This window comes from Diuraphis noxia, unplaced genomic scaffold (assembly GCF_037042655.1).
Source record: "Diuraphis noxia isolate RWA-SAM2 unplaced genomic scaffold, SU_Dnox_SAM2 contig0002, whole genome shotgun sequence".
Lineage (NCBI taxonomy): Eukaryota > Metazoa > Arthropoda > Insecta > Hemiptera > Aphididae > Diuraphis > Diuraphis noxia.
Window position 1 is genome coordinate 24600752 of NW_028301712.1, and position 14988 is coordinate 24615739.

A 14988-nucleotide genomic window follows, 5' to 3' on the forward strand; every position below is an offset into this window, starting at 1 on the left:
TAATATTCTTTTAGACTAGGCTATTTCTGGTAACTAAATGATAACAATAAATTATAATGTTTTTTATTTTTATTTAGGTTACCTAAAAAATACTTATAATAAATAATAACATTAGAAAAATAAATTAGGGAAATAAAATAGAGAAATATTGTAAGATAGACTCATCATATAATAATAATCAAGAATTTATTTGATATAATTATTTATAAGAATAAAATATCAAGTTATAGATACCTACTCGTTTTAAATGTTCATTATCTTTTATTAGGTATATAGCTATAGTTTTAACAACAAACGTAATTATACTCATAATTAAATTAAAATATGTTTGTATCTTGGAAAAATATTTTGCCGTATTATGAATTCTGTGTGTAGGTACTGCCAAATCGTATGTTTCAAATGTTATTTATATTGAATTGAACATTGTGTACAACACTGACTGATCTACATAAAATATTGCTATGGTGCTGACGATGTACACATTTTACCTATAACATGATGTAAATATATTTGTTTATTAATAATTTGTATTTTATTGATTGCAAATTACAATAAATTTTTAAATTATACATAATTTGTAACTTTTATTAGCTTAAATTGGTGAAAAAAAACTAGGAAAATATTATAAACAATACCAGAGGAAATCACTCTGATATATAATATATTTATAGAATGCCTATCGTTAAACAGTATTAAGTCGCTCGCTATAATGAATAACATTATGTCAAATAATTTAAATTCTGTAAAACCATTTTATAAAAACTTTGTAATAGGTACTTAATGTTCGTGATGTTTTTTTTATTTATAAATATTTTTACCTTATTTTGAATTTTTACTTTCAACGCACTATTAATACAATATTCTACCTAAAACCCCTTTCAAATTTGTAGATTGAAGGGTTTTTAGAGCTACTAAACCCTAAAGGTTACGTTAGATATATTATAATAAACACGTCATGAAATCAATACTTCCATCGCTCTGCTCAGTATCTAAAAACATTCATTAGATCTATAAATAGTTTTAAATTATTATCTTTTAAATAATTTTATCAGGTACAAGTTACTTTTTTAATAGTTAAATAATTTCTTATCGCCTATAGAAGTTAATTTAATTTTTTAAATGACCAACTTTTATTTTCATTCCTAGGTTTCAAAATATTTATATTCAAATGTATTATATATTTTGTTTCGTTTCTGAAGAGTCAAATTAAACTTATATAAAGGAATTATAAATACATAACAATAAGAACGTTTTATTTCTACGTTGAAGGTTAATTTAGCGAATGAATACTTCATTGATTTTTTGCCAAATAAGCGAATTAGCCATGTAGGTATAAAAAATATATTTTGTTGTTGAATGATACCGCCCTTTTGATGTTTAGAGAGAAAATTCTTTATATATTTATTTTTTTTGTCTTTTTATTGGTTTTGACTTAGCTTCTTTCTTTTCATGTTGTTTTTCAATACTGCATTTGTATAGATATAGCAAATACTCTCCCCCTTAGGGCCTTAATCTTCGTTTATCTTATACGTTAAATCAATGGAAATATTAAAAAGTTCATTGTTCTAAATCATAGTTAAAACAATATACTTATCTAATACATTATGAATGATAATTAAAAAACGCAACAGACACAAAACAATAATCACATAAATCTAGATTTAAAAGTATATTAGGCACGCTCAGTCAAAATTATAATTCTAAATCAATCTTCTATGTGCTGTATTATTATGTTTATATATTAAAATTTAGGATAAAAATAAACATATGATAAGGAATTAAATGTCTAATATATGTACACATTGTACACTGTACACTCTGTACAGTCATCAGGTTTGTTCATATATTATGTTCGCTGTATAGTATATTTTTTGAAGTTTTGAAGAGTAAGAGTAAATATAGGTATATATATATCATATGACTACTTTATGAATTAGCTATTTCTGTTTTCAATACCTTGAACTCTATACTCATAATAGTACCTATATGTCTTTTAACCATACCTCGAAAACTTCGCATTCATAATTATAAAAGAAAATACAATTTTATATACTATGGTATTATTATTATTCCATTCGCTTTACACAATCTTTAAATCAAAACTGGTAATGCATACGAAACGCGATATACAAATCCGCATTGAACCCACGAAATTTAAATGATGGATTTACAGGGTCAAGCCTTCATTATTTTCTATCAATCTCTGTATTATCTTTACCACCCCATGGTTTGTACCCAGTTAGAAACTTCAAAACGGCTTTAAAATCAAATTAGTAAACCTATTAGCCATGAACCACAACAATGACGATTTCATTCAAAATGATATGCTCATCAAAAACTCCTAATAACTTAACTTGTCTCAAACAGATAATCAAATGTAAAAAGAAAATGATGTAAGTAAATAATCAAGTAAAAAATAAATTTATAAGGAAAACCACATGAATTATACATTACTCACTGAATGGTTAGGTATGTCTTATGACCATCAATATATATTTTTATGTATAATTTATTTTATGTACTTTAAAGCAACAATTGTAAATATGAAAAAAAGTGTTATTATAGAAAGGTTTTACTTTCCTTAATCAAGCGTAACTTTAAAAAAATGTCTTTTAAAATACATATAACAATAACTGAGCCATGTACTTCGTTTCCCGTAAAACGGAATATAGTGTAAGCATAAATTATAAGTTAAGATTATATCCAATCATACTAATAACCTAACCAGTGGCAACCATTTACGATATAAAAAAAAACTGCCTAATTTCTACTATTTGGCAGAATTATAATCTGTAACTGGTGACAAACATTTACAAGCAAAAAAAAAAAAAATGATTTCTATAGTGCACCATTATACATAGTACAGTACTACGAAGATACAAAATGTCAAATCTCTAGCTATCATAGCTTAGGCTCCACGTTAAATTCTTTTAAAATGAAAACTAAAAAAGATTTAAAATTAATTAAACATCTACTAGGTGGAATGAGATTGTACATGTCTATTAATAATTGTATTGTTTTCTTTATAGAATATATTAAATTCGAGCATATTATGTGTTGATAATGTGTAAACTAACTTTTATTTTAATAGGCACCTACCTACTATGATAAAACAATTCTTAATTATGAATAGAGATTTCTGATTACCTATTAGATAGGTATAATATTATATTTTTCGTAATATTTTAAAAATGTAAGTTATAGTGCATTAAAAAAAAAATACTTTCTTATTAAAACATTTTTTTATTGATCCAAAATATAGATTGCTATATTTTAGATTTGATATTAAACTACAATATTCAGCTATTATTAGAATTCTTTTAGTGGTATATGTATGATATAGAACTTAAGAGTATTATAACTTACAAAAATTGTAAAATATGAATGTCCATAAATGCTTAAAAATTATTAAATATTTTTCAACTAAAATTTGTTATATATCTCTGTCAAATATATGAGTTTGTTGATAAAAAAAAAAAAAACTATTTTAAATATGTATTTTTAGTTCTCCGACAACTTTTTTTAAAAGCATTTTTGGGTAGGAGGTAGGAACTTATATTATTTTGATGTAAAATTATAACAATTTTTGTTGAGTATAGTATAATTATTAATTCGTTTGAAATTTGACTTATTTACCTGCCTATGTTATATGATGTATTCCATTTTTCATTTCATCGTTTTAAATGCCATCCGCATAATCCGATCTGTTTCCAAATTGCTCTCTATAAATTAATAATCAAAAACATAGAAAAAAATTAATAGATTGTGTATTTTTTGTGTTTAAAAATAATTTTAACCCGCTAATTCACAAAAATATTTTGTGTCAATAACCTTATTATTTTTTTTAAAGTTTATGAATCTAAACTAAAGATAATAATTTCTACGAGAATCTTGTCATTCAAAAAACGATTAATTTAATCAACGGAATTAATGTGCATGGAAAAAAAATTATACTCACTACAATATGGTTCAAAAAATGCAGTTCCTGCAATAAAAACACCTCTTCCTGGATATTGATCAGTATTTAAACCTAATGGTACGCATTCATTAAATTTACATTTGTCAATATTCATCAGAAGAGGCTGAAGTTGGCCGACAGTTACAGCACTGTGAATGAAATACGCAACAAATTATGTAAATTTTAAAAGGAATTAGTTTGTATGTGTGTTAAACACAGAGTAATTAATAATTTACTTTGTAAGAGCAGAAAATACTTTTATTTTTTGAGCCCAGAATGTACAATTGTCTTCCAATGATTCTATGAAATATGAAAATGATCTTCCGTGTGAGCAAGCAACCCAAGTCCCTAGTACTGAACATAATTATAATACCACATAATATTAATAAATAATTTGATTAAAATTACAGCTACTTACTTAAAAAACATTTTGCTCTTATTTATATGTTTACTGAGTATTGAGTACTGAATACTACATAGATTTTTAATTTTGTAATTTTATTGAATTGAAAGATATTTCCAAACTTGCATAGTAAAAATTAGAATAAATTATCTCTTATAATTATCTTGGTTGCCTATGTATCAAACTTAATTGTCTAATGTCCTTTTTTATTCAGTATTTAATTAAATATCTTGATATGAATAGGTTATTTTTTATTATATTTTATTTTACATAAATAGTTACACACATTTACATAAATAATAAATATTATTCTTAAATGGAGATTCATGTGCCAATTTTATTATGAAATAATTTATATAAGTCAACCATTATCATATTCTTTTCACAAACTCCTGCAAAAGAAACTTTTTCACACACTGTCGTAAGTTTTTTATTGCTTTATAGTTAATATTTTTATGTTCTGAAATATATTTATTTTTACAATTTTTATTAAATACGATATCACTTGATAAAATAAATTGTCGTGTAATATTTTCAAATTAATTTATTCTTGAATAAATTTTCCTTGATATTATTTCATAATTATTAACAAATCGATTTATGTTAATTTGTAATGTATTATTTATCTGTTGATTCTATTAAAAATTTAGTCTAATAACTTATAAAAATATTTATTAAAATAAATGATTATACCATCGGCAGGAACAGCAGCCAAATCCGAAATACTTGTTAATTTAACTTCATTTATCGGAGGTAGAGTACATCCAGGCTGTATGAAACCACCATTCATATAAATGTCCACGTGTCCTATCAAATTCAAAGTAATAATAATAATACGGAAAATCTAGATAACATATAAAAGTTGTATAATTACCAACGGGAGAGATAAGTCCAAAACCTAAAAATGGAACTGTGGGTCTACAACTAGTATGTATAACGTCAACAAAATTAGCGTCTGATTTATCTAATCGTACTTCTTTGGGACAACCTTCAAATCCTGGTTGAGCTGGGTCAAATGCTGTTATTCGACTCAAACCCGGGATGCCTTTACCGAAATATGAGGATATATGAGCACCCAAACTATGACCCATTACGTGAATTTTGAGTGGGTCCAATTTATAATTTTCAATGAGATATTTTCCAAACCTTAAAGAAGAAAAGCCAATATTATATTTTTTAAATGCTAAAAAGAATTGTTTTTTAATTTTTCTGTCATACCATAATGATACCATAATGATACTTTTATTATAATGTTTATAAAACCATTAAAACCTAACCAGCACAATTTTAAAAATTATTAATGCGGACGATTCATTAAAAAATTATCAGTCATTCACAAGTAATTATTATTTTGTCCCTATTTAATCATCGAGATTAGTTTAGATGCTTAGAATCAACAATAAATAGTACTTACGCAAAATAGTCAAAATTTAATGATGAATAACTATCTAATCTTTTAATCTTTTATCTACTGGTTTAGTTGTTTATACCTATTGTACCTATGTGTTTCTTTCATAATTTAAAATATATCTTTGTAGGTTACGCATACGATAATGTACCAATACAATAGCTTAATTTGCCTTTTAAATAAAATTTTGTGATATTACCTAATTAATTCTGCGCCGACTATCCTTGTGTTTGAAGCTACTTGTAAATAATTAAAATGCTTTGATCCTTTTCCCCAATCAACTAGGAAAATATTTGCATCACGCTAATAAAAATACATAAATACGTTTTAAGTTAAAATTCATATAATCTACAGCTGCCTAAAAGTTATATTACTTATCAATATTATCTTATACTTGTTTTAAATATGCATCTTTAAGACTAGACATCCATTGATTTTCCCCATCGCTATTAAATCCATGTACTATAAATACAGTGAATGGCCTATTAGGATCGAAGTCCGATTCTTCTAATACAATATTCGGCCATAATTGTACAGTGTATCGAGAATTTTGATTTCTAAAATAAATAGTACAAGCATAAATTTATTGACAAATTATAAAAATTAAAAACATGACGTACCTAGTATATGAATAAATTTTTACTTCTACCTCTTCAGGCGTCATAGGTTGTGGAAATGGTCTTAAATTTGATAACCAAGGTTGATCCATTGGGAAACAACCAAGTTCATCAAAACATCTAGATTCGTTCCCAAAGCCTAATGAATAAATATCGTGTTATTAATCTGAATTTTTATAAGCAATATTTAACAGTTTAATGGAAATTATTATTACTATAAATAAAAACGATAATAGCATTAATTATAATTTGTTTATAAACATGGATAAAAATTAGTAAAAAACATACTTAGGCTTATACATTTTTATAATAAAATATCTTTGAGGAAATATTAAAATTTCAATATAATCAAACGTAAAAGATGATTTTAAATTAAAGATTTTTAAAATTATTTTACAACATTAGGTTCCTTCCCCTCCCCTTGGTTTAAAAAACAAGGGCCGGATGGGAACTGTTTATATCACAATACTGTCACATTGTTTCCATATCATTTATTCACCAACTTAAAATATTATACATAGGACCTCTAACTACCTTGAATACAACATTAAGTACCTATATTTAGTACCTGCAATAATATTTTGAAAATATGAGCAATTTATTTTGGTTGGTTTTTATAAGTTATAACATTATATTCAACTGCACCCACGTGATACATATACTACTTAATTTTTTTTTTTTTACCACGTATATAATATTGCTACAACCTTGGTATACAGGCATGATCATATCATTTTGTATATTAGTATATTAAATACTTGCGTGAAATATTTCTCACTAAATAAAATACTCATTCAGTCATTCTAGCTCTCAAAACAATAAGCATAGAAAGATAATGAAGTTGGTTAACATAACTTTTTAAACTACCTTAAAGCTATTATTATTTCAACATTTGATTTATTTGTTTACCAAGACTGGGTGAAATACATTGCTGAAGTAATACAGCTCTAAGGATGTTATCTGCATTCTTGGGTATTACACATTTAGCTTTTTTTATTATTTCTTCAATAGATTTTAATGGGAATTTTTTAAGCGTCTCTTTGGTTGTCGTGATAGTTTTGTTCACCACTATAGCTCCATTTTGTAGTGATTCTTTTGTTATTGTGACAGTTTTGTTTACTACTTTGGTGCCACTCTGTTTCACACAATTGCCAATCTTTTCACATACATCTTTAACATTTTGCGCTATCGATACGGAAGAACTTTGAACGTCCGTCACTGCATTTTTAACGATTCCTGTTATTTTATTAACAGAATTATCAGGTAACTGCCCATTACCTGTCAACAATCAATTAAATAGATATAGATAATTTACAAACAACTTAAAACTCAAAATAAAAATTGTCATATTATTAAATAACCGGTCACGACATCGATATTTACTATAAGTACAAAATATTAATCTCGAATACACATTTCATTTTTTTTATCCATTAATTCGTTAAAAGGTTTTATTAAAATCATTAATAACAAGTTTTACTAATCTTGTATTTTTCGTAATTATACTTATGCGTAATTTATAACTGTAATAATTATTCAAAATCAATAATTTATAATACTAATAATAGTATATTATGAAAAAAAAATTAATTTACTGTTCAAAGATCTTGATCAACTCTATAATTGATGTTAAAAATGTTAAACTAAATAAATTGAAAAAAGGCACAGTAGATATAACCACTTTGATGTGTCACGTGCAGTCATCGTCATTGAGTAAGTCACTGTATTATATGTATTAAATTTAAATCGAAATATGTGTCATTGTATAGGTAAGAGAAACGATTCTAATCGAAGACAGTCTATAAGCCTATATTACAAAATATATTATTATTCTATAAAATTAAAAATTAATAATACCTACAATAGTTTGGATTATTTTTTTCCAAAAAAAAGTATTTGAAAATGTTATTTAATGTTTAAGACATAATAATCAGTATCCGTAAAATTTTCAGACCCTACTAAAACTGTTATTTATATTTTTGATTTTTGGTTATAAACTATTTATAAAAAACCTTTGTACCTATTCAGATTTCAAGCATTGACTTAAATTTTATAAAAATATATTTAAAAAAACATTATACGGTTATTAATTTTTTATGATAAAATAATCGTATTACATCAATAATCGTTTTGTTAAAAATCAATTTTGCCTAGGAATTTTTAAAAGAAATGTTAATATCCAATTTTTATCTCCTGAAGTAACAACTAGATTTATTTTTCTACCAAACATTATACTTGAGATTGAATTTAAAATAATTTTTTTATTAAATATCGTGTATTCGTGTATTGGTATATACACAAAAAAATACATTTAATTATTGTAAAATCATAGTCTAAAATAAATCTAAAATTGTTCGCATTTACAAATATACAACTTCAAATTCATCATCAAACAATAGTATCTTTAAAAATATATATATATATATATATATAGATTTAAATTATTGTATGTTTGTATAAATTTTATTTTTATTTTTTAAAGTTTATCAAGGCTTCAACAACACAGGTTTTTAGCCTACATTTGAACAATGGTTAAACAAGAAAAAGAGTATATAAATGTTATTTTATATGTTTCGTTTAAATAATATATATTTTTATAAGCAAATTAAGAAACAAAATAACGCAAAATTATAGGCGCATTAATAATTTATTATTTCTATAGTAATCTGGTAATTATTCTACTCGTACTTATAATAAAGTTGTATAATTTATTTTAAATTGTATGAAATAAAACACATCACCAAAATGTACTTGGAGGAGATTCCTATATCCTATTATCTATATGTAGTATCTACATCACATTTAAGTTTTGTAATTATTTCCATAGACGAAATTTATATATAAGGTACAAAAAGGGTATAAAATATACTTATTATTACTTTAGTAGTATTTAAAAAGTCATATATATAATATATATAATAATAAATTACTTACAATTATTCAAACTGCTTAGAATTATTAAAATTCCTACGACTAGTAACTGAAACTTAAACAACATAGTGACATAAAATTATTTAATATGACTTGCACCTTCGTTGAATGATGATCTTCGATCGACTGAACGCTGTGTTAACTGTTCATATGTACTCATCAGGTTGAGAATTATTAAAAATATTCAAGCATATGATGTTTTTCGGTGTCTGACCTTAAGTTCAAGATTATCAAGATGTACTCATGGATTTAACCATCAATACAATAGTACACAATTATTAGCAATCAATTAATCATTACAATGAGTAATTTATAAAAATATTTTAATATGCAATAGGAATCTTATCGACGTGTAAAACATAATAAAAAAATTAATTTTATTAATCCTATAAATATTTGTATTTATTGTTTTTTTTACTAACATTTATCGACTAGAAAATTCCCAAAGAAATCATCATATTTGTGCTATGTTAAGTTTTATTCTAGCTTACAATTTTCTATTTACTCCGAATAAAATTGTGCTTTTTACAAATCAAATACGTATTGACTAGGTATATAATGCGTGAGTTAATAAAAATAATCAGCTACTATAAGGCCATTAGTTATAATTGCATATATATATATATATATATATATATATATATATATATACATAACACTCTAATTTGTGCTTATATCAAGTATTATCAATCATAATAATACTTATTACTTATATACTGATTAATTATTATATCATAATATAGTGATTAGGAATCAAGTATCAACTTTTTGGTTTATATTATTATATATTTTATTTGAGTAGTCATGAATCATGTTACTATAAAAAACAAAATATTATTAAATTGTAATTAGATAGTCCAAAGCTCGAGTTATGTAGGTATCAGATATCTTATCTATTAAATTTAAATATAATAATATTAATAATGAATTGATGATTAGTTCTATTGTAATCATTATATCATTCATTCGATTTAGCTCGTGAATTGTTGACGAGCGCTGTTAAGTTTGTTTTGACTAATATTATTAAGTTTTCAAATAAAAGTGATTGATTAGGGTTGTGTACCCAAGAAACTATTTTAATTAAATAATAATGCGAAATATACAAGACACAAGTATAATACTAAAATTATTAAATTTCACTCATTTATCATACCAATGCAACAATTTGAAATTTACTTTTAAAAAAAACTTTTATTTATTACGTCATAATAAATTATTAGCTCAGTGATCTAAATTACACTTCGAACATCAAAATGTATATTATTTTTTCTTATAAAACCATTAAAAAAATTAACCAAACATTTCATTAATTATGTATCTAAGACTAATATTTTTTTATAATTATTAAAAAAAACTCCTTAAAAATGTTTTCAATATTAACTTTTTTAAAGCAAATGCCAATTAAAATGTTTTTATTTATGAAATTGGCATTTGAGTTATGTAATTAATTTAATTAATACAATAATATCTCGATCATTAAGTTTCACTCTGTGTAAATAATGTATATTTTAAAAGTTTTTTTGTAATATTTGAAAATGTAAATAACTACAGTCTACAAGTAACATACTTTTCTGATTAAAGCTACATGTTACTAACTATGTCCTGTTGTATACCTAATTTATTAAATCATAAGTATGATTTTTAATCAAAAAATAAAATAAATATAAAATATATTTTAATAACGCTGTGATGATAATAATAATAAGATACATAAACATAATCATTGATCATTGGACCTAAATACTATAAATATAATTTTATAAAATTAGTCATTTATTCTACTATATTATAGTTTTATTTATTAATCATTATTTTCAAATTTAAGTTATGTAAGGATCAGAGAGTAATAAATAATAATTATTGCAAATAAATAAAATGTATTGATATTTTAAATGCAATTCTTAATGTGATTATATTATCATACACTATATGTACTGTTTTTAAACTTTTATTTAAACTTTATTAGTTATAAATATAAAAATAATTAGTGCGTAATAGGCTAATTATGATTAATGTGAACAGTATATAGGAATATTTTTAGAATTAAGATTATAGAAATAAAATATAGATTGTAATTTGAAAATTAACAATTGATAGTAGTTACACCAACAAATAAAAAAGTAAAAACATGGACAAATAGATATAGGTAATTTATCTGCTGTTCAGTAAATATCAAGGATATCTGTCAATGAATAGGTCATTGAAATGGACGTGTTAAATTTGAATTCAACAATAAATCATAGCATACGTAAAACAACTTTATTTGGAGACAACCTATATATTAAGTAAATTTTATGATTTATATATTATATTATATTGTTATTTTAGTTATTTATTTTACTATTAGTACCTAACCTGACACACTAGGCTGAATTAATTAATATCACTGTATTGTATTACATTTTCTCTTTTTTTGACCAAGGCAAAAACTTATTATGAATTGCAAACAATTAAAAAAAAAACAACATCCAATTTTGGCAAAATCAGTCGCTCATAAAAAATGATACAGGAATTGAATACTTTCGACTATTTTTATGATTCTTGTGAGCAATTAATCTACCATTAAAACGTTTAAAACAAACATGCAAACATAACAAAAATGTTTAAACGTACAAAATCAATGTTTTATATTAACACACCGTGTTTGAAACATAATATTGATATAATAATGACAAAAAAAAATATTCAAGCTCTAATAATCATCCACCACTCTAATATTTATCGACTACCTCATCTATACATGTGTGTAGTTAGTTTAAAACCATTTCAGTTTCTCCCTCAATGATGTACGGGTTGAAGTAGTACACCTCAGCGGCCCAGTACTATTTAAAAACAAAAAACAAAACCATGCTGTAGGTATAACCTTGATAGGTATTTGCAGATTAGTAATATTATTTAGCTTTCAAATTGATTGATAAAGAATAAAAAAAAAATCAATGTCTTTTTTAACTATAATAAATCTTGATATCTTATGTTCCAATCAATTTAGAATTACTTTTAATCTTAATATTTATTTCACGTTAGATCCTGACTATATATATATAATATTATACATAATAACATACAATTGCGTATTTTATTATAATTATATGTATTTTTATTTATACTTATCATATAAATCGTTGTATTGCTGATTTTACAATTTATATATTACCAGTATTTTGGTACCATGTATTTATAGTAGCATATCCAGGGTTTGAATATACGATGTACGTCTATTTTTTGCCACTGCGTCGCCGTAAGGTATTATTATGTACACTACACAATATGATCACATATTATACTTACGCCGTATTTGCGGTGCCGCAGCGGAAAAACTATTTGAAAATATTATTCCTAGGTACTTGAAACTTTTAAAATATATTTTATATTTTGTACACACAATAATATTTTAAAATGAAATTTTTCGGTGGAAATGATCTACCTACTTAGTAATATGTTAGGCTAACAGACAAATTTGCTCACAATCGTTTTTCGTGTACAATGATTTTATACCATTGAATTTAACACATCCATTACAGTGACTGCTTAGATTTCTGGTACTTTTTAATTGCTTTTAAAATAGCTTATGTATGAAGTAGTATTTTATTTTCAATCTTTTTTATTTGTAACATTTTTTATTTAATGAATCAAGAATTTCAAATGTCTATAAATAGCACAAAAAATGACAAAATATTTTGAAATTTATCTCATATATAGAAGATGCTAATATAAATATTTGGTCAAAAATTAAATTCACATCAGTAACAACAAACACACAAAACAAAGTTTAAAAACAATAATACACATCATTGTAAAACCAATACATCTATCGCTCCACTATGCAGCACCTCAACAGATACAAAAAATTAAATGTAAAAAAAAGTACAAAAAACATATATATATAAAATAGGTTAAATAACTACTACAAGGCTGATCTTTATATTCGGAGCACTAAATTTAAATTAAGAAACATAACGCAATTTCATTAACGTTATAGTTCCACAGTTATTAAACGTCATATTGTCACAAACCATGGTTGGTGTATATAAAAATATTAAATAGGAAATGATGTATCTCGTATGATCCACAGCTAGTTATGACCTCTAATTTCATGAGCAATATAATATTACGCCTATTTATATATTACCTATTCATCCCGGACACTGATTATTGGTCAATGATCGCACAAAGATGAAGGAACATGACTAGTAGTAAACACTCTTTAAGAATTTATGAGGACATCTAAAATAATGATGAATAAATAATGTTGATACGATTGAAATGTATAAGTATATATTATTATGTTGCCAATGCTAAATACAAGGTTACGTACCTACCCCCTCCGCCCACCAATGAAAACATGAAATCATAAAATCTATATCATCTTAAACAGAATATTTTTATTGTCGATGCACAAAGTTATGAGCTACGTGTGTATATATTTTTTTTCGTAATTTATCGTTTAAGTATAGGAGAAAAATATTCAAATAAATGTAAATGATAAAAAAAGAGCCAAAATAGCTTGAATATTATATAATAAAATTATATTGACTAAATACTAATATGAATTTTGTCAAAATTTCAAGTCTCTACAGTGGTTTTTCAGTTATTTTTAAGAACTGCGGGTTTTTACTTTTTACTTCCCACAATATCAATCAAATTCAGTTTTCAATCAGAAACCAGCCACAAAATTGAAATTAAAATTTGATGAACAACATAAACAAAAATACACATTATTGTGAAATCGCATATTTACTCAGAAACTATAAATATATTAACGTATACTCCGTATAATACTCGTATTAGATTTAATTTTCAAACGCGTTTCTAAATGTATTTAATTATAGATTTAACGCTTAAACTACTAAAGATTTTTTATGTATGTCTATAAAATGTAAATTTTTGTGTTGAAAAAAATGTATTTATTATTTTACACATATCCATATACTAATCTACTCGTAAGTATACGGTGTGTAATCAGGTTAACATTAACATAATCCGATAGTAATCGGTTGTTGGAAACACTCTATAACTTAACAAATATTTAAGATATTTGAATTCTGTTTGTTTGTGGTGCTTAACAAAGTTTGTTATAACTTATTAAAGTAATTAAATAATTTTTATGCCATTTCATTTCGCGCATGCGCATAACAACTTTTTTTTTTAAATGGCAACCCCACTATTTTTTGGTTAGTTATTTTTACTCTTATTTTTTCATGAATTTTAGTGGTAAAACCAACTTCCTATGTTAAAAAATAGCTGAATTATGGATATTTCAGTGATTGATATTATTTTTTGACGTTTTTGAATTATTCATCAATTTTATGGCTTAAATAATTAATCCTTTTAGCACCACATGATATCTTCTAGTGATATTTTTAGTACCTGCTTTTGGAAAGCATCCTCTTTCCCTTGCAAATTTCATCTACAACAAATAAAGAATTTCTACGGAGGACAGAAGCGTGTTTAAATTATAATGGAGAGCAGTTTGAACAATTCATGAGATGACGAATAAATGTAATTTTGAAATAAGTAATAAAAATAAAATTAATTAACATTGTTTTTTTTTTTTTTTTTAATCGCCTAAGGAGATAAACTTAAAAAAAATAGTTTCTTTAGGGAAAGAGGATGCTTTCCAAAAGCAGGTACTAAAAATATCACTAGAAGATATCATGTGGTGCTAAAAGGA

The 14988-nt window shown here is 24.4% G+C and overlaps 1 protein-coding gene across 2 annotated transcripts; it reads right to left on the reverse strand.

The window, feature by feature from the left end:
• Positions 1-169: 169 nt before the first annotated feature.
• LOC107166591 (inactive pancreatic lipase-related protein 1-like) lies at positions 170-9477 on the reverse strand. Of its 2 annotated transcripts, none has more exons than XM_089220396.1 (11): positions 9321-9477; positions 7296-7664; positions 6390-6525; positions 6164-6326; positions 5969-6072; positions 5236-5507; positions 5055-5168; positions 4195-4312; positions 3959-4107; positions 3641-3722; positions 170-488 (listed from the first exon to the last, which is right to left on the reverse strand). In XM_089220396.1, the coding sequence occupies exons 1-10, from the start codon at positions 9382-9384 to the stop codon at positions 3667-3669; spliced, it is 1545 nt and encodes a 514-aa protein (XP_089076522.1). In that variant the 5' UTR covers positions 9385-9477; the 3' UTR covers positions 170-488; positions 3641-3666. The 2 variants fall into 2 exon arrangements, with proteins under 2 accessions (XP_089076522.1, XP_089076521.1); XM_089220395.1 differs by having other exon boundaries at positions 3637-3722.
• Positions 9478-14988: the final 5511 nt, after the last annotated feature.

Excerpts from the sequence above, each read along its gene's own strand:
- LOC107166591 (XM_089220396.1), bottom strand. The coding sequence starts at position 9,384 with ATGTTGTTTAAGTTTCAGTTACTAGTCGTAGGAATTTTAATAATTCTA. Across the intron at positions 6,327-6,389 it reads AAAATTTATTCATATACTAG|AAATCAAAATTCTCGATACA; the intron begins GTACGTCATGTT and ends TATTTATTTTAG. Across the intron at positions 5,508-5,968 it reads GTCGGCGCAGAATTAATTAG|GTTTGGAAAATATCTCATTG; the intron begins GTAATATCACAA and ends TTCTTCTTTAAG.